At 31.3% G+C, this 25,750-nt stretch overlaps 1 protein-coding gene across 18 annotated transcripts in view; it reads left to right on the forward strand.

The window, feature by feature from the left end:
• LOC145256327 (uncharacterized) overlaps positions 1 to 25,750 on the forward strand; it is a 288,407-nt gene that overhangs the window by 168,857 nt on the left and 93,800 nt on the right. For 11 of the 18 annotated variants that reach the window (XM_080115092.1, XM_080115089.1, XM_080115090.1 and 8 more), the window contains 3 exons: positions 10,679 to 10,771; positions 16,481 to 16,726; positions 22,629 to 22,901. In XM_080115092.1, the coding sequence (XP_079971218.1) occupies positions 10,679 to 10,771; positions 16,481 to 16,726; positions 22,629 to 22,901 (612 nt within the window). The remainder of the gene's footprint in view (positions 1 to 10,678; positions 10,772 to 16,480; positions 16,727 to 22,628; positions 22,902 to 25,750) is intronic. The other 7 variants (XM_080115098.1, XM_080115100.1, XM_080115101.1 and 4 more) reach the window with 1 other exon arrangement.

Consider the following 25,750-nt stretch of genomic DNA (forward strand, 5'->3'; position numbering starts at 1 on the left):
GCATATGAAAAAAAAAAAGGAAAAGATTTTTCCCTATTATCCAATAAAATACTCTTTATAAAATATATTGTTTCATGATGCTAGCCAGGGAAAATTTTCCCTTGATATCTAAACCAAAAGTCTGAGGCGTCCTTACCGGGGAATGCCGATGGCTCTACCTAGGCATATTTTGTAGACCAGAGTGAGTGCTCGTTACTGATCGGCTGGCTCTTCAATCCAACTTTTCGACGTTTCTTACCGTGGAAGGGAGATAAATATCCCACTCTCTAATTAGTTTTTAGAATTTCTCTAATTTGATTTAATTATTTCATTTTAGTATAATTTTGAACACAATATCGATTCTAATATTGATTCATTCCAGGTAGGACATTAACTTGACTCAGACACCTTTGCACGAGAAATTCTGGCCCACTTACTCTGAAATCAGTCTTAAGTTGTCATTAAATTTATTTAGTGTGTAACTTCAAAGTGTTTGTAATGCCTAGGCGAATAAATTGGCAAAACAAGTCCAACTTAAATTATTTTCAATAATCCTTAGTAGCATATTTCGTTTTAATTTATACGAAATATTGAAAGGTTCTCCATTCAACGACTGCCTTTAAAAAAAAATATTTTTAAGGGGAGATAACCTATCTTCAAGGGAAACATTTAATTGATTAAAAAGGATAAGAAATCCATACTTTGATACTTGATTGATAGTTTATTTTTATTATTTTGCTTCAAACGAATACTAGTTGCCCCTCTTATTTTTATTTTTTGATTTATAATTGCTTTAGTTTTAGCTGTTATTTTTTTTGTTTTTATTTTAAAGTTAAATTTGTCTGCATTAAATAGTAAATTGTTCATGAGCAAAGCTTCTTTCTTAGAACTACACCCCGGTGGAACTCTCTGCCGCCTGCCTGTTTTCCACCTGACTACAACTTGGACGTCTTCAAGTCCAACATAAACAAACTCCTGACAAACCGCCCCCTTAAGTAAGACACTCTATCAAAACCCCTAATACTAATGATTACTACAATACTATCTCATTGATTACTGTACACGCAATAACTCTTATCCCTGAGTGGCCTTGATAAGTGGTGACCCCCATGTAAAAAAAAAAAAAAAAAAAAAAAAATTACAGTTTTTACTTGTTTTGATTTTTAAATATGGACAAACTGGTTTTACGAAGGAAGGAAATTAACTATACTAAGAATTGTAAGAAAGGATTTTTTTTTTTTCAACTACTTCATTTAATGTAACAGTTTTATAACATTTACTAACAAAAAAAATATAAAATGCGACGATATTGTCATTTTTTTCTTAAAACATTCGATTAATTGTAAGAAAAAATTACGTTTTTCAACAATTTTAGTAACCTGTCTTAGGTTAAAATTCCGAATAACTGACAAAAATGTTATTGATAACTAAAAAATTAAATTAATTTATTTTTGTACAAATGGCTTTTTTTAAAATACTTTTTAATTTAATTTTTTTTAAATTTTAGATGTTTTCATTTTATTTTAATTAGTCCCCTGTTTTGTTTTTATTTTTGCTTTGCAATTATGATGGGATTATGTCTGATGTCTGCTGCCCCAAATATTGACAAACTTCACATGGCATAAGTAAATAAAAAAAAAAAAATTAAAAAAAAAAAATGCCCCCACCCCCAAGAAAGCTTTATACTTTTTTGTGAACTGTCTGAAAAAATAAACAAAAAAAAAAAACAATAAAAAAAGACAATTCATTCAGAATTTAGAGTGGGGGATCAGTTTCACATATTTAACATTAAATAAGTTCTCATTTTCAAGACATTCTAGCATTTCAGAGCAGTGAATCATAATGTTTTATTTTGTGTTAGGAATTTAATTTTGTGGGTTTATTTTATTATTTATGAGAGATCTATTTATAAAAAATTTTTTTTTAAGCAGTTATGCATAGTTTTACAACCTTGCCTGTTAGGGTTAGTAGCAAAAAATTTAGAATCGGGAATTTCGAGCAGAATGAGGAATTGTATTGGAATCAGAAATTGTGGAATCGTCCCATCAATTATACGAATTTGGTTATATTGAAATGGTTGATCCAACAACGGTTGCTAAATTTTATCCATTAGTTTTGTCAGAATTGGCAAGCAGTGATGGAGAGAAAGATATTTCACCATGTTAATTTGGGGATTTGTAGATTTGTATTTTATTCTCAAGCATGAAAAGTCCTTGAATTTTGACTTTTACTCTCAAAAGGTGTTATTTCTATTATTACCTTGAAAAGTTCTTGAAAATATAGAAAATATCTTGAAAATTACTTAAATGGTATTTTTTATGTCTAGTAAAAAATTTCGAAATATTAAAAATAAAATCGAAATACTCTTTAATTATTTTTTAATTTTTAATAAAAATACCATTAAAATAATTTTTAAATATTGAAAATAAAATCAAAGTACATTGTTCTGAAATTGCATCATATTGTAAACACAAGAGTTACATCCCTTTATCATGAAACTATCAGATGTTTTCCATATAACATTGGGTAGTTTTGTGATAAAGGCATGTAACTCTTGTATTCCCAATACTTGAAATCCAAAATTTGAAAGTAAAACAAACATTGCAGACCAATCTACAATGCAGAAAATCGAATTTAATCGCGCTTGGTTGGCCAAATATAAGTGGGTCATGGAATGTAAATATGATTGTCGACAGGAATATTGTTTTGTATGTGAATGACACTTTTCCTGTTGTCAGTTTTTTTTTTTTTATTACATCATTGTTTATATATCACGTTTTGTTTTGAAACCTTGAATTTTGTCTTGAGAAGGGCTTGAAAAACTTTGAAAAGCCATGAAATGTCCTTGAAAATGGACATTGAAAATCTGTACGAACCCTGATTCTGCAGATATTTTGTTTGCTGGATTAAATTGTATTTTTCTGATTTTTACCTTTTTTTTTTCCTGCAAAAATTCTGAATAATGATTAAAGATTAACAACTTGTAAATAAAACCTTTTTCTTATCCCTACCACTTACCTTAAGTCTGAATAGCTTCATTTGGAAGCTTTTCTTTAAATTTGAAGGTGAGAACGTTGCCACAAGGACTTACGGTAAAGGGAAAGTATGTTTTGTTTTGTGAAAAACAAATAATAAAATTAGTGTTTATTAAAAATGAAATTGAGATATCTTACGAATCAAACATCCTAATAATGGTGAAGAAATGGTCATTCATACGATGGATAATTTACCTGGGCTAATCCACGGAAATTGGAAAACAAATAAAAATGGTGGATTATTTTTCCTTGTCATTGCTTGCAAACTAAGACAAAACTAGTTAATAACATTTGGCAGCCATTTTTTTAAAGCTAACCGCTTCAATATAACCCATAATGTAAGGAAGCAATAAAAATCCACTCAAGGGAAAGACAGATAAAGGCCTGGCTAGAGAGAGGTTATTTTGTAAACCAATTTCTTAAAGCTGTCTTCTAATATATAAAAACCAATGGAACAGGGGTTGGAGCTTAGTTGACAAGGTGGGATCTATTAAATTGAAAACTCTTTTGGACTTTATCCAAGGAGGAGACTAGTGGTAGATACACCAGCTCAGATGTGGCAACAATACTCCATCCATAAGAGAATGGCAGCTTTGTAGAGGTGCAGGACACTTTTAGGTGTGAGCAGTCTTCTATGATAGAGGGAACCCACCTTCTTTTGAAAATCTGAAAATTCTTCATTCAAACTCCTTGGCTTAACCTTCCTGGGCAACATGAACTGGGACAGATACATTGAGGACATTGTGAAGGCTGCTGCAAAGAAGGTGGGCTCCCTCTACCGTGCTAGAAGGTGTGAGTAACACCTGAGAGTATCCTGCACCTCTACAAGGCCACCATTCTCCCATGCATGGAGTATTGTTGCCACATCTAGGCATGTGTATCTACTACTAGTCTCTCCCTCTTGGATTGTGTCCAAAAAAGAGTCCTCAATTTAATAGGTCCCACCTTGTCAACTAAGCTCCAACCCCTGTCTCATCACCGCAATGTTAGATCTCTGTACCTGTTTTACTAGTATGTTAATGGAATGTGCTCTGATGGACTTGTTGCACTTGTGCCCTTTCAATGTACATATCCCCAGCAAATCCGCTTGGCAACAAAATCATGCCCTTTCACTGTTGAGGTCCCTAAATAAATAAAGCCTTCTACTCTAGTTTCTTCTCTCGAACAGATAGACTTTGGGATTCCCTTCCTGCTACTGTACTCGTATGCAGAAGTTTAAATGTAATGTAAACCGACATCTTGTTAACCTTTCCTAGACAGTCCCAAATAGTAGTCTCTTATATTCAAGTGGTGATCTGCCTTATTAGGGGTGAACATGAATAAAAAATAAATAAAACCATTAAACCAAATATGATAATGGTGTTGTAACTTTGTAAAATTATGTTACAGAAGTGCACATCATACTTCTGGGACCATAACTGCCACAAATTGCTACATCAGTGTTTAGATATGACCGTCTCTGGGTAACACTGTTATTTCTGAAATGCTTGAATCGGCTTGCTCTATAACAGATAAAATCAATGCCACTTTTATTTAAAACTAAAGTTGCCATATCCTAGAAAGGTTTAGATTAAAATTTTGTACTTATACAATATAAGAACTGTGCTATTATCGGAATCGTCTGGTCACTTTATGGAAAATGTTGGAAGGTGCTGAAACAGTTTCATGATTTTTTTTTTTTTGCTCAAATGCTGGTCAATTTTTTCAATGAAAAATGTATTTTAATCAGTATGAAGTTAATTTAATGAAAAATTAATTGAAAAACATTATCAAATAATTATTAGACAACTTTTTCAAAGAAAATAAACGCTCATTGTAAAGTAAGTTTCATGTATAAATATTTTTGAATAACAAACAACTTGTAGCAAATGAAAACTTATGATTTTTTTTTTGTTCAAATCAAGATAAATATTTATTTGTTTTTAATTATATAAATGAAAACAAACAATTGTTTTATGATTTTTTTTTTTTTTTGTATTAGGTTTAAGGCACTCGGTGTCTCTACATTTTTTTCTGTAGACTACGCAGATGATTTTGACATTAACACAACCTTTATACTGCATAAATACCTAAAAGTTTCCCTGTCTATATCCAAGTTATAGACAGATCTTACAATTAGTTTCTCAGTTTGCCTGTATTTCTATTTGATTTTCTTTTTTTCATTCACAGCATTTTAAATTTTTTAATTTATTATTTATTCAATAATGAAAGGGGGAAAAAATCATGCAAGAAAACGAAATTACCGTTTGATGAAAATGTGACATTTTCGCAGAAATTATGCTAATTATAGATCAATAATGAAATCTTTTGGATGGTACATTTTGTAAAAAGTTTAATATCAAAAAGAAAGAATTTGTGAAAGAACAGTCTTAAAAGGAAAGGAAAAAGCTATTGAGATAACATTTAAGGTCAGTAGTGAGATATTAGATAAAAATTTTTTTATTTGATTAAGGGGAATTCTAAAAACAAAAATGCTGCTTGACACAATTTGAAAATACCTTATTGCATAAAAGCTATCATATTTCATGTTTTTCTGGACCCCTCCCCCTAAGTTATAGCAGTTTGGGTGTTAATAAACGCTGCTCGTCAGAAAGAAATGCAATGTAACACCACTATTTATAAAATAAAAAAAAATTGATTTATTTGGATTTTATATTAGGAGGCCGGAGTTATTTCCCTTGTAGCATATCAAGAACAGGATAATGTGTAGATACAGCAGCCTAAAAAGAAAATGGCTGCTGAATTCTTAGAATACATCTAACAAGTCTTGTAAATGATGTTTGACAATGTTTTTATGCAGACTATAGAAATATTAATATTCAAACTTGTTATGAAGCGGGCTGACAATTTTGAAATGATTCAATTGATTGCCAAGCGTCGGTTAATAGTCAATTCTTAGACATGTGAAATCTGTAATTTACCGTGTGCATTGAACTGTTATTAGCAGTCAATTGATGGTTGGAAATAAAAATGTTTAAAAGATAGATTTTGTCGCTTATTACGAACCCCACCCTCTTTTTTATCTTTTTTTTTAGTATAGCAGACTTTACGTATAATTATCTTTCATGATTTATGTTAAGTAAGGATTTCTTTAAATTCAGCAACCATTTTCTTTCTAGGCTGCTGTGTCTACTCATGACCAATGAATAGAATTATTTTCCTTCCATCCTCCTTGAGTTGTATTTATATTAAAAAACATCAAATTTGAGATTTTTTTTTTTTTTTTTAACAGTATTTCACATGTAAGATTCAAATTGTTATAATTTACTATTCTTTTATTTAATAATAATAATAATAATAATAATAATAATAAAAAATTGGATCAATTATGATTTTAAGGACTCCAGCAGATGGGTGAAACAAGTGGAATGGCTTTTGGTCGGTCGATACAAGTTGACCTTAACCTTCACACATAACTATAGCATTCTGAAAACAAACAAACAAGCAAGTTGTGTTTTTTGTCGGCAAAAGTTATTTTTTGACGTAGGTTTTTTTTTTTTTTTTTTTTTTTTTTTTTACAAAACTGCTGAGGTCGTTAAATCCTAATTGATCCAGAAGCTGAAATATAATAATCTTATACCAGAACTTTGAAATCAACCCAAAGCATCTTTCTTTTAGCTTTCTCCAAAAGTTAATGTTTTTCTTTTCTTTTGCAGTTTTTTTTTTTTTTTTTTGCATGCTTTATACATTTTTAGGTGCTTATTTAGAATTACACTTAGTTGAAAAAAAAAAAATTATAAAAAAAATCATATTCATACTTGTCATTGCACAAAGATGCCATATTCCAAAAATCACGTAAATTGATCAAGAATTTTTTTTTTTTTTAATTAAGAAATTAAAATATAAGTAAACAAAAAAGGGAGTGATATTGATTTAAATTTTGCCAAAATTCAAGGGGCGACAATTCAATTCGACTAGAGATTTTGTTTGTATTTAAAATAATGAAAACATTTTAACTGTTAAAAATCGTAAAATTTGATTTTCTTGATTAAAAAAAAAATATATATATATATTGATCAATTAAGGTGATTTTTGGAATATGACATCTTTGTTGCGTGGTAGGTAGAAGATAGGTAAATATTTTTCTATAGTTTTTTTTATCAAGTGTAATTCTGAATATACACTCAGTTTTACAGAGCATGTAATTGTTTTTGCTCGATTTATCTCCCTTTATCAATCTCAGATGGCTGATATATTTTGCTCAGCTTATCCACTTTCCCCTATAAAATTGTGTTTTGTTGAAATTGGTATTCATTTTTCGGTGGTAGTCCAAAATTCCCTTACATTAAAAAAACAAAAATATTAATGATGTACATACTTATGACTAAACGAAAATATCATATTTCAAAAATTTTTTAAATTGATCAAATAGTTTTATTTTTGTAAAGAAAATCATTTTTAAATCATTCTAAGTGATTAATAAGAAATTGTAGGCATTACAAGGCTGATCTCGCACGTTTGAATTATTGTTAAATTATCTTTGTTTCCTCAAGATGTCAATGCGAAATAGTCTGTCATATAATTTTATTTTCTTATTTAAAAATAAAACTACATGATCAATTTATGATATTTGAAATATGACATTTTCATTCAGTGCCGTATATGTAGATTGTATAGATATTATTTTTGTTTTTAATATAGGGGGAATTCTGGACAAGAACCTATATTTCTTTTGATTGAATTATCTTTCCCTCCCTCACCTGTTTATTTATTGATTTATTTTTTTTTTGTGGTGGGCAGGGGGATGCAATCAGATTTGACAGTTTTACGTTTTATTATCGTCTGCCAATCGATTTACAATGAACCAACCATTTTACTTTCATTTTGTTTGGCTTTTTTCTTATTTTTTTTTGTTACATTTCTTTCTGTACTTTTTTTTTTTTGTTACATTTCTTTCTGTACTTTTTTTTTTTTTTACCAACTCTTTATTTAAAAAAATAAAATAAACAAACAAACAAACAAAATGATTTTCTCAAGTTTAATTCTTATGATATTAAATTATTATTTGAACCAAATTTTCATGAAACTATAACTAATTGTTAAGGTAATTTTGTGTTAATCTGTTTATAAGTGTATTCGATGCAAACAGCTTATAAATCTTTGAATCTTTTAATGCTAACAATTTTGAAACCAGTTTAAATAACTTTCTATTCTAACAGTTTAAATACTTCCTAATTCTTTTAAAATTTCGAAGTCACAAATTAATTTGTTCCCTTTTTTATTTTTATTTTATTTTTTTTCAACTGTTATAAACAAAATTAAAATTACTTTTTTTTTTTTTTTTTTTAAAATAGATAAACCAAAATGCATTCTGGAGCATTTAATTCTGTAAATATTAAAAGAAAAAATATTTTTACGAATTGTTTTATTGCAGTGATGATATTTTAGATTTTAATAAAAATTAATAGTAAATGCACATAAAGATTTTAATAAACATTAATAGTAAATGCACATAATAATGGCCAAGTTATGTAGAAGCGGGAAATACAGACACATGAGAAGTGTGATGATTGTTTGTACTGTTTTCAAATGACTTTATTTATTCAAAACTTTTGTCCAAAATTTCCCCTATATTATTAAAAATAAAAATCTGTATGATGTAGTTACCCATTCACAAAAAGAAAATATTGTACACCAAAATCATGTAGATTGGTCAAGTAATTTTATTTTTAATTAAGGAAATCAAATTTTATGAGGATTTGAGTAGTGAATGTCTTATGGAGAGGCAAACTTAAATGAACTCATGTCCGGGCCGACAAAAATGGAACCCGGAATTGCAATGACCTGGATCTGAGACGCAAATCGTTAATGGGTCAGGCCGTTTTATGGAGTAAATGAACTTGTGTCTGAGCTGACAAAAATGAACAATGAAAATCCGAGAATTATAGTGACCGAGAGATGACGTAAATCGATCATGGGTCAGACCAAAAGCAAACGCTGGGCTGGTCAAAATATGGATCATTGACGTCAATTGGTTTATGGGTTACCAGGTTGAGAAAGTCCATAAAAGTGAGATGGTAAACAAAACATGGACAGACGGCTAGAGAGACACAGATGATGAGGAACTGGTGTCACGTTTGCAACCCACCCCTCTCCCACTGTCTTCCCCGCCGCTGCATTGTGGGTATATGAATATTTTGTAACAATAAACCAAGTCTGTTTTATGACAAAGTGTCTCGTTATTTATTGGTAAATGAATAAGTTATTTCAATCACTAGGCGGTTGCCAACAGACATATATGTAACAGTCTCGCCTGCCATTTTCAAAAAATGTGCCAAGAAACAAAGGGATATAACTCAACAATAATTCATACTTGCTATATTTATCTTATAATGCCTACAAATTCCCATAAATCGCTTAAAAATCTTTTATAAAAATAAAATGACCTTTTTTTTTTTTTTTTTTTTTTTTTTTTAAGAAGCATAGAGAAAATGAAATTAAAAGTGAGGTTCGAAAAAACGACCATGTGCATTTGCATTTTTGGTGCTAATGCAGAGAGTGATCCGTGCTATTTTTTAAATCGTATTTCCATGTTTAATTAAAGTTTTATGTTTTTTTATTCAATTATAAGGTTAAAGTACAGAATAGGTACAAAACACCCACTCCTCCCCATGTTAAGAATGGCTTTTTAAATATTTCAGCACGGATCACTCTCTACATGACTACTGTATTTTTTTTTATTTTTAAAAAAAAAACAAATATTTAAGGTTTCAAATTTTGTTATGAGCCAAAAATTTTAAACTTTAAATATTTGTTTATTTGAAAAAATACAAATACGCACGTGGTCGTTTTCTCTAACCTCATATCTTGAATTTCATTTTCTGTGTTTCTAAAAAGTGGATTACTACTAATACTACACATTTGTGCATGAATGGCACTACAGACTAGGCTGACAATACACAATCACCATCTTCGACAAACTGTGCCAAACAACATCATGGCAAGTAAGAAAAAAAGAAAAAAAATGTATTGTTTTTAAAAAAAATCCTGATGAGGACTTAATGAACCAAAACTTTAAATAAATAAATATTTGTTTATTTAAAAAAATACAAAATACGCATGTGGTTGTTCTTTCTAACTTCATATTGTGAATTTCATTTTCTCCGTGATTCTAAAAAGTGGATTAATACTAATATTACATATCTAATTGTTATGTCGAAAATAGTTACATATTCAAAAATTATGAAAATTCATTGAGTAGAACAGCTATTGTGTCTTTAGTTTAAAAAAAGTCCCACTATAGACAACAAATATTGCATGCCATGAACAAGTAATCTAAAATATTTGTTCCAAGTTATGTCCCATGTGTGTGAACTCTTCGCTGTCTACTGTATAACGTTTAAGAAAAATGCAATTTTACCCAATTTTCCTAAAAAAATTACTTTTAACTATAAATAACCTTCTACTCAATAAATTTTCATAATTTTTGGATGTATTACTATTTTTGATATAACAAGTACTGTTTTTGCTTAAAGCGACATTTTTTTTAAAAATTGATTTGTCGACTCTGTCTTAACAAGCACCATAATTCCAATGAAACATTCAGGTTTTAATGAAAAGTTCAAAGAATAAAGGTTTAATTAAGATTCATCCCCCCCCCACACACACCCACCTTTTGTGTTATTAAAAAATAATATTTTTGATTTCTGCATTCTTTTTTTTAGCTTCCTTTTGAGGGTGAGGTCAAAAGACGACAGAAACCACCAGGCCGTGGAAAAGGACCTGGTGGGCGTGGCAAAGAAAGACCAAAGTCTTTGGTAAGCATGTCTTATCGATGATCACAAACATTTTCAAATTAAAGAGAAAAATTTTTTTTTTTTTTTTTTTTGCTAAATTTTAACTTGCATTAGACAAAAAAACAACAAAATAAAAAAAAATAAAAAATCATATTCCATTAAAGCAAAATTTCACTGAAAATAATCACCTCAAACTAACTTTAGGTGTTAGTGCAGTATGATGGGTTTTCAAATAAACGCATTTTAGGTAAAAACACTATTCTGTACTTATGTGTCCTGTTAAAATTAGTAAAAATTATGAAAAATGATTACAAGTTAACCCCCATCCTCGAGTGACCTCAGGCTTTGATAAGGGGCAAGAAACCTATAAGTTGATAAATTTATTAATTTACAGTTCTGAATTTTTAAGATGAAGGCTGATTATTTATATTTCTTGTTTTAATCGTACTATTATTTGTGCAACGTTTCGGTTAGTGCAGCCTTCAACCGCCATCAGGCGTGTTGGTTATTACCTTAGAAAAGAAGAAAAGTTACTGACTCTGTAGATATTTTCGTATTCTTTGAGTTATTCTGTTCTCTGACTGTGGGTTTCGTATGTGTGAAAAAATTTGTTGACAAAGAAAGGCAACTCTAATAAAGATCGAAAGGAGTTTATCTCCCTTCCATAGTCAAAATTTTAAGGGTGTACAATTTTTGTTTTTCCTACAATTAGAGGTTCCCAAATGCTATTAGTTTCTAAGCTTCGTCTGCTTAGTAATTTTTCTTTTTTTTAACATATGTGCTGCTTCTTTGAGTCGCCTGACTCCATCTTGCATCCCTGTCGATTATTTTGACCTTGTTCCACAAAGGGAAGCGTGTTCTTTTTTCTTTTCATATTTGATGAACTAGTCCTGACTTTTCGACCCCACCCCCCCACCGTATCATAAAAGTAAGGCTAGAACACCATAAAGCCATGACATGGGAGAGGTCGAAAAGTTGGGACTAGCTGATTACATATCTACAGGGTCAGTAACTTTTCTCCTTTTCCAACATGCCTAACGATGGTCAAAGGCTACACTGATTGAAACATTGCACAAATAACACTCAAGAAAAGAACAATAGTCTGATCAAAACAAGAAATATTTTATTAATTTATCTAATTAGTTTAATGTTGAAAACCAAGGGAGATAATTGCAGTTTTTGATTTTTACAAAAATATAATCTTTTTTTTTTTCCTTTTCTCCACGTTAAAAAAACGACCCTGGTGTGTAACTCTGTCCCGTGGGGAGGCATTGTAAATAGGAAAATGTAATCTAGCATTTCAAAATAGAAAATGATGGACCACTAATTTTTTTTTTTTTATCTAAATAATTCTAGCAGATCTCATTAATTTTTTTGTAGTTTTTACTGATTTTGACATGACATGTAAGTACATAAATGTATGAGAACATTGACTATTAATGAAGTTCAAAATAGAATTTAAAAAAATTGTTTTAACTAATGCTGTTGCATTTTTTTTTTTTTTTTTATTACGGTAAATATTTGATTAATCTAACAGTTATTTTATCAGATTTTTAAAGTCAAACTCAAATAGTATTTAAGCTGACAAATCAAATTTTTCATCTTACAAGCCAATTTTCATTTGTTAGTGTTGTACTATCTAATAATGTATTTCACGACATATATATATATATATATATATATATATATATATATATATATATACACACACACACACTTAGTCCAGCCTGGGCAACTGCTAATATGAAACATTTTTAAATAATCACCTCAACAATAAAAATCAGCAAAGGGACTCTGTCCCCCATCAACATCTAGTCATGAGCTATGGCATCAAAGGTGCTGCGCTAGATTGGATTATATCCTTCCTATTCAAAAGACACAATGAGTTGTATTGAATGAATCCAAGTCTTCTTGGGTGGATGTGACTAGTGGAATTCCCCAGGGCTAGGTCTTGGAGTCACTTCTGTTTGTGATCTTAATAAATATTACAGTGGCTGTTAACTGTGGCCTTAACATCTATGCAGATGATACTAAAATTTATACCAAAGTTAATTCAATCACAGACTGCCTGCAATTCTAGCAAAATATTGTCAATCTACTTCAGTGGTCACAATGGCAGTTAATTTTCCACCTAAACAAATGCCATATATTTTGTCTAAGCAAGAAACGAGAGCATCTGCTTGAGTACATGATGAACGTAACAACCACAGAGGTAGAAAAAGAGTACACATTGATACATGTCTGTGTTTCCAGACTCAGTCTTAAAAAAGTAGCTGCAGCTAATTAGTTGGTTGTCATAAGTTATTGTTCATTGACATTGAAACCATAGAAGTGACACAAAGGAGGACTAAGAAATTGGTTCCAGATCTGCATGAATTGTCCTTCGAGAAGCAATTGAAGCAACTGGTTTGTTCAATTCTGGTGTTCTATCAAATGAGAGGGGATGGTATCCAAGTCTTCAAATATTTGGATGGGAAATACATCATTGTGGACTATCTCAAGGTGCTTCCTTTGAAACAAGATTGTAGAACCTGTGGGCATTCCTTTTGTTTGGATAAGTAACAACATCAGAAGGGGGCAGCTGGGTCTGTTCGAGCACACTTCTTTTGCCAATGTGAACGGGTAGAACCAGCTTCCGGAAGAAGTGGAATCTACAGAGTTACTCAGTACCTTTAAAACTAGACAAACATAGGAGGAATCACTCCATTGAATGGTCATAAAACAAAGACTGCTGAACATTTGCGATTGAGATTTGGTTGACAGATTGAATTTTATGCATACCATCTCTCTCTCTCTCTCTCTCTCTGGACATATACGCACACATATCGACAACTCTCTTTTCTATAGATTCTTGGAGAAATAAGTTTGCATCCCCCCCCCCACAAACACACATATGAAACCTAGCCCAGTTGACCCTCCCTTTTTAAAAAGTTTTGTATATTATTCATCCTAGACAATATCATTCGAGAATATAACGATTTTGTGGGTATTTGTTTTGTAATTTTTTTTTTTTACTTTTAGCCAGACATACATATACATAATTTTCATTTGTTATTCTTATACCATGTTGTTATTGGCAATGTAAGAACATATTTTGCTACAATTTATTTAAAACATTGGTGCTTATTTAAAATTGCACTCATTTTGAAAAATTGAAGTAAAGATAGAAAAAATCCTTATAGTGCATGTATCCTCACAGAATAAAGATGGCATATTCCAAAAATCACAATTTGATCAAGTAGTTTTTTTTTCTTATTTAAAAAAAAAAAAAAAAAATCAAATTTTAGAACATGCTTGATGAGAAAGAAATCAGTCGCCCTACTTGATTGAATTCAAGGGCAGACAACTTGATCTGGCTTATTAAAAAGAACTTTTTTTAAATAGAATGTCGGAAAGACAACATAGGTGTACAATATAAACGAAATGATTAACATAACGTGAAAACCATGAAAGGTTTTAAAACAAAAAAAAAATATACAAAATAAGACTTTTAGAAAGTCCGGTTTATATTAATTATGCCCCACCCTTAGCAATCTCTCCAGAAGCAATGGGCTCATGAATGGCTGCTAACAATGCTTAATCACTACATATCAAAATTTTTGATTTTCTTTAATAAAATAAATACTTGATCAATTTTCGTGATTTTTGGAATGTAACCTTCATTTGGTGATGAGTAGGTACAGCATAAAGGTTTTTTTTTGTATTTTTTTTTTTTTTTTAAAATAAATGCAATTCCAAATAAGCACCCCAAAATTACTTAGTCCAACCTAGATAACTGATAATATAAAACGGTACTTGTACAGTTTAATCAAAGCATCAAAAAATATCGAAAAAAAGTTATATTGTACATATTCATTATGGAATGAAGTTCTCCAGAAAAAAAAAATTCACCTAATTTGATTGAGTAGTTTTTTTTGCTCTAAAAAAAAACCCCCAAAAAAACAAAACAAATTCTGATACCGAGCAAAAATTAATTGAATTATCTCCCAATGACGTGTTCTAAAAATCTAAACATGGCTACCTTCAGCCGGCGTCATAAAAAACGTGTTTTTCCGCTGTAAAAACAAAACTACTCAATCAAATTAAGTGAAATTTTTTTTCAGAGAACTTCCGTCCAAAATGGATACGTACAATATACCTTTTTATTTTTTTCTCAATATTTTCATTTTTTGTGTTGATTAAACTGTACAAGTACCTATAAAACACTATTTAATAATTTTTCAACAATGAAAATCAGCAAGAGGAAAACTCCAATTTTTTAAATTTTTTTATTGTAGCTACAATTAAAATTTGATTTATTTTCCTGTATAAGTTAAAAATGTAAACAAAACTACAAAAGAACTAAAATGATTTCAATATATCAAGGGCAACGTCAGAAAAATGCAGCTAGTTGTAGTAAAAATGTTATTTATTTTCATAAGTTAAAAAAAAATGCAAAGAAATAAAATTAAATCAAAGTTAGATGCAAGAAAACAAATAAGCACCAGAAATGACTGATAATATAAAACGCTATTTAATAATCGTTCAACAATAAAAATCAAAAAGGAGGACAATTCAAATTTATTTATTGGAACTACAACTAAAATTTTCTTTTTGGTCCTGTGTAGGTTAAAGAATACTAACAAATTAAAAAAAAACTAAAAACTAAAATGCGATGTGTAATAATTAAAGTTAGATACAAGAAAACGCACATACATAAAGTTGTCTCCTAATCTTAACATGTTTTTAAGATTATTTCCTGTGTTGTATTTTGTATTATTTTTTTTGTTTTTCAAACTTGTTTTCATCTTAAATGTTATTTTCATAATATTTCAGTCAATGTAAACTCTGACATTCTTCAAGTGTATTTTGTCGAACTCTGGAATCTTTCTGTCAAACTTGAGAATGCAAATTATAGACAGATGCAGAGTGTTGATGTCTCCGTTCAGTCTCAGTAGACAATGGATACCCTCTGCAAGGGTAGTTGCATATGCAATTGTGAAGCAAGGGTTGCGCGATCTTCAAGTAAACCTCTCCTAAATCGACAGTGGCAAGGTGAAGTGCTAGACTAGTGGAAACCATGCTGAGATAAGCGGAGAGCACATACAGCACCTGAAATTTCCAAATGGTCACCCATTTTAGTATTGACCAGGCTCAACGTTGCTTAACTTTGGCGACCTATCAGGAACCAGTGTGTCCATGTGAATTATGCTGTATATGGAGAGTAAGACGATTAAAAAAAAAAGCGCATATGCTGGGTGATGACCAATTTACTAAGTAGACCCAGTATAGAAATTAACACACGGTGGGAATCATTAATTATAAATAGTAGAGTAATGAGTAGGAATAGTAACCCAGTTAGAGCTGATGGAACGAGAGCATGCTACCTCTATGGATTAAATAAAGAGTTCCGTTAGAAATTCTGTGCAGAATCCGAAGTTTGACATGCTACACCTGAAGGTCGGTGGTTATATTGACTGAAATGTTGTGAAAATAACACTCAAGATGAGAAGAGTAGTTTGAAGAATCGAAATAATATGAATAACCAAACCTCATCCCAAAAGTTGATAAACCCAACACCTGAAGTTGTCTCCCGACTTTATTGATGCTGATTAACATTTTAATGTTTTTCTGTGTTGCATTTGTGATGTTTTGTTGTTTGGCCAAACACCCCCACTAACAACTACGACTGCTTGCTCTTGTTTTATCCCTGCTCTTTGTCTTTTTGTTGCTTGACTTTTTGCCCCGCAGGACGAAAATGGAGGCTTACACCCAGAACCTCCGTTCCGTAACCGTCGATCATTGCATGCTACAATTCCAGGAGGAGGAGGGGGACACCGACTCGAGCGGGTGGCCACCATGCCAGACGAAGAGATGAACGAGATACATATTCAAATAACTGGTAACGTTCCCGAGCATCGCTCAAGTTTCGCTAACTCCAGACAAATCCGAGATAAGCATAGGGACAGAGAACGAGAAAGGCCTGCAGATGTTAACGTAAGTTTAATCTTCCGATCATCATCTTCATCTTCCCAATCTTTTGTCTCCATTTGAAATGGATGAAGAGTTTACAACAAACCAAAATCTGCATGTTGTAGAATTTTTTTGTTTTTTATCCGTTTTGTTTGTTTCCGTATTATTTCCGTTTTATTTGTCTGTTTTTTTTTTGTTTTTTTTTCTTCAACCGTTTTTTTTTTTTTTTCCCCCAAAAAAGTTTCATTTTGCTTTGAGGTGAACTTTTATAAGCGAAAAACTGTTGGATCTTTTTTTTTTTCCCCAGAATTCCTCTTAATTTTAATAAAAAAAAAATGTCACGAAACAAAAACCTCATAAATTGATCAAGTAGGTTTATTTTTAAATAAGAATCAAATATTGATTAACCAAAGACTATCTTGTTTGCCGTTTTGAAAATGATATTGAAAACAAAGGGAGTTAACTCAATAATTTAAACCTGTGAGATTTATGACCAGTTTGCGTTTTTATTTTTTTGAATATTTTTTTTTTTAGACAGGGGTATACACATAATAAATATATATATATATATATTTTTTTTTTTTTTTTAGACAGGGGTATACACATAATATTTTTTTTTTTTTTTGTTTATAGTGAGAATTTTGAACAATAACTCATTTTTTTATGTAGAATGTTATTTGCTAAATGATAATAATTAGTTAAGTGAAAAACTGTGTGCGAGGTTAACCATTTTTGCCTAAAATAAATTTTTGAAATTTTTATTTTTTTAATATTTGATTACGTGAAATATAGAATATTTTTGATGGCATTATCAATAGTTTTCATGTGGGTTAGAAATTTATTCTGCTATATTATTGTCTTGAGTATTCTCAGTAGAAGCATCGCACACACACACGGACATATATATATATATATATATATAAAAAATAAAAATTTGATTTTTTTTTTTTTTTTTTTTTTTTTTCAAAAAACTTTTTACTTTTCTCATGGTTTTGTAAATTTAAATTTTATTTTTCAAACAAAATCATTTATTCCAACCTTCTTGAGGTGTACAAGTCATTGTGTTAGCATAAGAAGTTCGGAGTCACATGAACGAAAACATTGTGTGAATAAGCCAAACAATCATTCCAGGAATTGCATTCATTAGAAAAAGTTTTGTTCTCTGTATTCGTTTCAGTTTGAAACACAGAAAAAAAAAATTAGTGAAAAAATCTTTTACAGTTTGAAACCCTAGAATTCCCCCCTCCCTCAAATTTAAAAAAAAAGTTAACGATTTGTATTTAAAAATAAAACTGAAAAAAATAGCAAGACTTTTCATGCTGCACAAATAAAATTTATAGAAAATGGAATTTATCAGTGCATGAGGTTATCTTTGGTTAGTAAATTTAGTACTTGTCCAGAATTCCCTTTATATCAGTGGTTCCCAACCTGTGAGGGGTGGGGGGGGCACGATACTAATGCCAATTGAATTGTGAATTTATGGAATATGCAGTTACTTCACAAATAATGTATATAATTCAATAATTACAATATATGGTAGTTTGTCGTACATAAAAAAAAAAAAAAAAAATGAATGTACATATAAGATATTTTAAAGATTGCGATTGCTTCTGACTGCTTGTTCTAAAATGGGTCGCCATATTTTGATTTATATTAAAAAAAACAAAACAAAAAGAAAGAAAAATCTGCATAATTTCCATACTCATGATGAAACAAAATATCACATTTCAAAAATCTCATAAATTGATCAAGTAATTTTATTTTTAAACAAGAAAATAAAATTTTATAAATAACAGAAGGGCAGGTGTTATGTCCACCATTTTGAAAAGTTAAAAGGCAAAAAAAACAAAAACAAAGGCAGGTAACTCAATTCGAACAAGATTTACGTTGTAATGACTGTGAATTTCTGTTAATCATTTAAAACCATTTTCTTTATAAAACTAAAATTACTTGACCAATTTAGGTAATTTTTGAAATATATTTCTGTTAATACATACTTTTTTGCTTTATTTTCGTTTTGTAATATAGAGGGAATTCTGAATAAAAATCATAGATTTAGTTTCAATGATCAAACAAATAGTCGGAATTGTAAAAAAAAAAAAATGTTCATCATGCCCATCCTATACACAATCGAGAGTTACGTGTTTGAGTCTAGAGGTATTAAACATGCAACAACAGTTTAAAGAAAAATAAAAAGTATGTAAAAATAAAGAAACAATATTTACAAATGATCTAAGGGAAATAAGCAAGCTCTTAATTCAGTCTAGTTTATGTTTAGAAGACTGAGTTATTGAGAATTAATCACAATATTTCTTTGATCAGGGAGGTCAGAAAATCTTTATAATTAACAAATGTTCAGTTTTTTTTTTGTTTTTAGTTAAGGGTGCTTGTAATTAATTGATTTTATAAGATTCATTTTTGACTGGATTTGGATCCGAGGAAATATTGTTTTTATTTGAAATTTTATAAGAATTTTGTTAATGAAATGATAAAAATATTTATTTTAATTAAAATTTAATTTTAATTAAAAAAAAAAAGTTTTTTTATTTGAATTTTTATAATGAATACATATTTATGAAAATATAAAAATAAAATTATTGAAATCAAAATAAGAAAATTTCAAGTATTCAATAATTCTTAATTAAAAATGACTAAAAAAGCTTTTCAATGATTATTAAATAAAAAAGAACGATTAGAAATATGTAATAAAAAATACATGCACGTGAGAGAAAAAAAGTGAAGGAACTAATTTGCCTTGTCATCGCTTCCGGTAGCACTATGCTGGCAGTTAGGAAGTATGTTAACTGGCTATAACTGTAATGTCTTGTGTTGCCATCTTCTAAAATAAGAATAACTCCACAATGATTCCAACTTGGGAGATCAGTCTTGACGACTAGCACTGCGCCAAAATGAGATTAGTTCTCATTCCATCAAGGAGGGAAACCTTTCTATACTGAGAAAATTTCATTTTTAAGCAAATTGTATCACATTTTGTTTTCATGGGAAAACAAATATCAACAAAAAGCGCCAAGCTTATCTGGCCCCCAGCCAGTTTTAAAAGCAACGTTCATTTTTATGCATGCATTGCGGCTCCTATGATTCTTAACTTAATTACCAATTCATTGAATACACTATACGCTTTGGCCTAATGGTTAGTGAGGAAAACTAATTAGCCCTACTTTTTCGAGTTCAATCCCACCTCTCTCTATCTCTCTTTTAAAAACATTTCAATTCACTAGCGTGAAAAACTAATTACCCACCTATCTTTTTTTATTTTAACCATGTGGAAGCCATTCTTCACATCACTTTGTCCTTGTGCCAACATCCTCTACCCGGGCAATGCTGGGTAACCCCGCTAGTCTACTATGTAAAACAGAAACCTGTTAGTTTGTGTGTTTGTATGTCTGCCAAAAACTGTCGACAAAATTGGTATCACTAGAAAGATCGAACTCTCGGATGACAAATCCCTAAAAATTGGCCAAAAAGATTCATTCTGTGCTGGTCAACTGGGCCGTTTTTTGCGATCAGGTGTCAATTATTAGCGTCAACATTTTTGCAAATTCATACACCTAGCGATCTCAACAAATGTTTAAAAGATGTTATTTCGAAGCCCCGTGACATAACGCATTTGTTTTCTTTCACCTTTTCCTCTTCGTGTTACAGATTTGAGCCTGGCTACTGCAGATAATTTTTTTTTTTTTTTTTTTTTTTGCGCTTACATAGATACTCGTTGCTTTTTTGATTTAAACAAAAGTTTGGATTTGGAGTTGCTCAATAGCCTTAGTATACCACCTCTCTCCACCCAGGCAACGCCGGGTACCCATGCTAATTTCTAATATAGGGGAAGTTCTGGACAAAAACTAATTTTTGTCGTTTTGGTCATCTGTAATGTGTGCGTGTGATCTAAACATGTGATTGTTAATTGTATTTATTGAAAATATAATTTTTGTGTAACTTTTTTTGTTCTTATAAATTAATTGGAATTAGTTGTTGCGGTAATAAAATGTTTGTGCTTGCATGGTGTTTAAGATGCATCATTTTCTAACACCTTTTAATTTTTTTTTTTTTTTTTTTTTTTTTTTACTTGGAAGTCACCATTTATAAAGCTCTGAAGGCCACTCGAGGACAAGGGTTAATTAATATAAGGTGATAGTATAGTAATCGTTAATGGTGTAAATTGGGTAGAATTTGATTATTTATGAGGCCAGCTCAACAAGAATTTGTTTACATTGGACTTGAAGGCTACCATATTGACAGCAAAATACAAACTGTGAAATACAGGGTGACCCACATTTTCTTGAAGAAAATTCACAATCCTTTCTACAATCCAACCTTGTTAGGTCTAAATAAACTTGAATCGATGCCTGACTTGTCCACCAAGATCCTGTCACAAATATCCAACAATATTTTTTCAAACTTTAAATCACTCCAAACACTGCATATTACCATTGATATGTAAAAAGCTATTGCTGTTAGGAGTCAAATTTATAGGAGTGCAACCTGATCATTTGGCAAGGAGAGTAACTCCTTGTCATGGAGATGTCTCTGGAAAGGGCTGTTACATCCTGGCATGGCACACCAGCTCTGCGGAGGGATAAAGGAGTCAATATGACATCTGCTGAATAAGTCTTGTGTAGAGTTCTTATCCTCATTAATTCTCTTGAGAATTATTCTTTTGCTGCAACCATCATGCTGTACGTTCATTACTTTTCGCCTTTAGACAATCTTCGTCCTCAAGTTCGTAATCAACATCTGTTAGCTGTTGTTGATCGACAACATTCGTCGTTGTTTTTGTAACATATTGTTCCAACTTATTTCCTCCAAAGGATAACGAAGGTTCGATATAAGACTTTTAAATGTGGGAAGTTCTAGCTCCTCCCAAAAGTATCCTTATTATTGTGCCACAGGGCAGTCCTAAGAGTGGAGTTGTACAGCAAGATGTTTGTTTACATTACATTTCTGCATGTTAGTACAATCGGGGAAAGTAGAAAGCAGGGATAGAATTCCAAAGATAAGCAGTTAGTGAAAAGACATTATACTAGAAGTTTCGGATTCCTGAGTCCAACAGAAAGATTATCAAGTTCAACAGGATACACCTGAAGAAGGTTGGAGATTACCTTAGCCAAACGTGAAAATAAATAACTTAAGATGAGAACAGTAGTCCAAATAATCTAAATAATACAAATGATCCTCATCTAAAAAATACAGTTATACCTTGAGATACAAATTTAATTCATTCCATGATCACCAACCTATCTCAAAATAATTATTCCCATTTCAATTAAAAGAAGCAGAATTAATCCATTCCAAGGGTAAGAGATTTACTCCAAACAAGCTCAAATTATACTCAAGATAAATACAACAGTAATTCTACAGAAATTGAGATATAATAATAAATGTTAATAAAAAAAAAAATAGTTGTACTCACCGCCTAAGCGAGTGCTAGTGTATGGAATGCATGCAAGGAGGAATGGGGGCACACCATGATATGGTAACTGAAAAGGGGTAAAATTATACACAATTAAAAATGTTGACTCGATTTACTAAATGCTTAATATTTAAGTCTTAATGTAACAGAAAGTATGAACCAAAAATAAAGAATAAAATTGTAACCAACTTATGGAGACAGGGATGAGTGGCTTATAAAGGTGAGCTATGAAGAGACAGCAAAACCTAGCCTACGATACATGCACACATACACACATTTTTTTTCTTGCTTTGTGTTTTGTATTTGTAAAAATTTTAAAATTTATTTTATTTTATTATTTAAAAAAAAAAAATCCTATCTTAGGGCGTAAATACAATGTATCATTGTATTTTAAAAAAAATTGTATTTTAGTGCATTTGTATCTCAAGGTGTTACTGTATAATAGAATTTATTTGTTTTCTAATATCTGTGATTTCACCCTGATATTTTTTATTTTAGGGACCACCACCCGACCCTGCCTACAACTTCCTTGCAGACAAAAGAAGAGAAGGCCCTGTCTTAGAACGAGGAGACAGGGATTCAGGAGGAGGAGGAGGAGGGGGAAGCAGTGGCAGAGGCGGTAGGGGAGGAGGAGGAGGAGGAGGGGGGAACACAGAGGACGGCATGAGAGATTCTGGTCGACAAAAGGATTACCGCAGGCATCCTAAAAACTATGGTGGAAGTGATTTTCAAAACGTGAAAACCAAAATGAAAATTGCACGGGAGAAACAGGTTAGTTGTTGTCGATATGAATTTGCTAATGTCACTTGCTTTGTTTTTTTTTTTTTTGTTTTTTTTTTGTCCTCCCCCTCCCCCTAATGCTTTCTTAGAAAACTAACATTTCTAATATTCTTAGAAAATATTTCTCATGTTATATTTCCCCTTTTTGGTTTTCATACATAAAGTAAATTTCACAGTGTATAAGGATTATTTGATACTGGAGATATTCATAATCTTACCCTATTTCTAAAAGAAGGGAGATATAGCCTATGAGAAATATTTGGAATCAAGTCTTCCCTTGCTGTTATTTCAGATCATTTGAAACCATAGCAGCAAGTTTTAGTCTCCCTTCCAACAAGGCCAGAGGTTTTGGGGAAATATATATAAAATGTGGCTTGGTTATAGTCCTTATAACCAAGCCACATTTTATACTTACCAATAAAATTTTTATTTACTTTAACTAATTGTATTCTTCGACTCTAAATTTTGACAGTAATAGTGTTGCCAATATATATTGAGAAGTTGGTGTAATATTTGAAAGACACTTCGATCTTTCTGACTAATTATTATAGATATATCTGAAAAATACAGATGTTGTTGAAATATGGTTATGTATCAGTCCTCATTAATGACAATGGATGTTAATGGGCTAATATAGTATTTTATTTTTTGACATTGTAAAATTGTCCAAAACAACCACTTGAACAATTTTTTTCTTTTTTTTTTTAAGATCATTAACCTATTAGCATCCTATTTCTTTTATCAGGAAACATTTTTTGTAAATGCAATTTTATATTTGAACAAAATTACTTTAAAAAATTTACTTAACTTTATAGAATATTTTGAGTATTCGTTTAGACTATATATTTATCTTTAAGTGTGTGTGTGTATGAGGACACTTCTCAACCTATATACTCGACAAATTTTGGATCTAAAAACTTGAAATTTCATATATAGGATATCCAGAGATGTGGAAACCTTTTTAATCTGGAAAAGGGGGCTGCTAAGGAGTTTTAGCGAGGTCCGTTCGTCGCGGTGAATACTCAGATAGCATGTGTCGTTTGCCTTTTAGACGTCAACTGGTTTTATCCTCTTTGTGTGAGTCGATTTATATGTAAATTTTAGCTTAACTCTCATTAGATCTCGCAGGGAGATAGATCTCTTCTCTGCTACAGGGCTCCCCACTAAGAACGGTTGTGGGAATATCACCACTGTTCGACACTGATGCGTCTGTAGCAGAAGGTGATCATAGAATTTAGGTACAGTAATCTCTTGCAAGCTTCTTGGGCCAGTGAGCTGTCTTCCCTGCTCTCATATTGTATGGATGAATTTCTTGTTCAGTTGTTTTTATCGGTGACTGTAAAGGGTTGAAAATGTCTGTCAGGCACATCCAGCAAGGTAGTCTCGCACTCAATATGGGTTTTCTTTAATCTGCCCACAGACAACATCTCAGTGCGACCATTTATATTCAGACTGGCTCAAAAGAGGATCCCTCCATTACGACCAAGAGAGGTTGATATTGGCTGCACAAGATCAGGCCTCATGATAAACGCCTTCAAAAAGATGTGTGGTCTAAGCAACGATAATAAATGCAGGTTCTGTAGCACTGAGGTTGAGTGTGGGCCACCTGATTTCTGGTTGCAAAGTCCTACTTGGAGACGGTTATTACACAGATCGCCATAACGGAGTTTGCAAATACCTTCACTGGAAGATATGTAAGAAACTCAACATTCAGTATAGTAAAAACTCCTGGGAACATATACCCGAACGAACAGTTGGGAATGACAACTACACTATTCACTATGACTACATAATCCCTACTGCTACATATCTTGAAAACGCAGCTGTTAAACCAGATATAGTGATTTGGGACAGAGCAAACAAAAAAGCGACCGTAATAGAGGTCAGTGTACCCAATGATACAGGGCTTAACAGAGTTGAGAGGGAAAAGATAACAAAGTATCAAGGACTTATGTATGATATGAAACGAAATTGGAAATTAAAAGACGTTTCAATTATACCAGTCATCATAGGAGCAACTGGGCTTATGAAAAAGAACTTGAAAAAGTACATAGCAAGCATACCCGGTGAACCAAGTGCAAGTGAAATACAAACGATTGCACTGAAAGGGACGGCTAGAATCCTGAAAAGATCTCTTGGTTGGACTCACTAAAATACGGGTAAATGTCAGACATCTGGTTGGATGTCCCATCCCCTAGAAGAAAAAGTTTAAGAAAAATGAAAAAAAAAAAAGAAAAGTATTACATCGAAATTATTTGAAACAAATGTTTATTTTACAGAAATTTTGCATTGTCATTTGGCTTCAAACGTATAACATACGTATTTCATTTTAAAATTTAAACAACGTTATATCATGGAGAACACAATCTTGATTATTTCAGTTGACTGATATTTTTATTTATTATATTAACTAAATATTTTAGTATTAACTAGCAGATGTACCCGCTGTTGCCTGGTTTTTAAGCGTAATGGTAACTTCCTTTTAAAGAAAACAAAATATATGGAAGTAAACGTAGACATGCGCATGCGAGTATTATGTTTTTTCTTAACAGTTCAATCCTTGTAACCGAGCTGCAACCAAAACCTAAAGACAGTGAATCACATACGATGACCATTAGGCCAGCTTGCCACAATATTTAAAAACTGTTTCCAGACCTACTTATTCTTAACATAAGGAAGCTATCATGTGAATGATTTGCGCAGACGTGAAACAGTTGACAAACAGATAAAAATCTGATGACCCCCCCCCCAAGTACAAAATTTTCAATTTTGACCCCTTAGCAGCCCTTTTTTCCAGATGAAAACCGATTAAAGTTTCCACGTGTCTGAATCCCCTATAT

This window comes from Euprymna scolopes, chromosome 32, assembly GCF_053919585.1.
Source record: "Euprymna scolopes isolate OS-2025 chromosome 32, ASM5391958v1, whole genome shotgun sequence".
NCBI classification, from domain to species: domain Eukaryota; kingdom Metazoa; phylum Mollusca; class Cephalopoda; order Sepiida; family Sepiolidae; genus Euprymna; species Euprymna scolopes.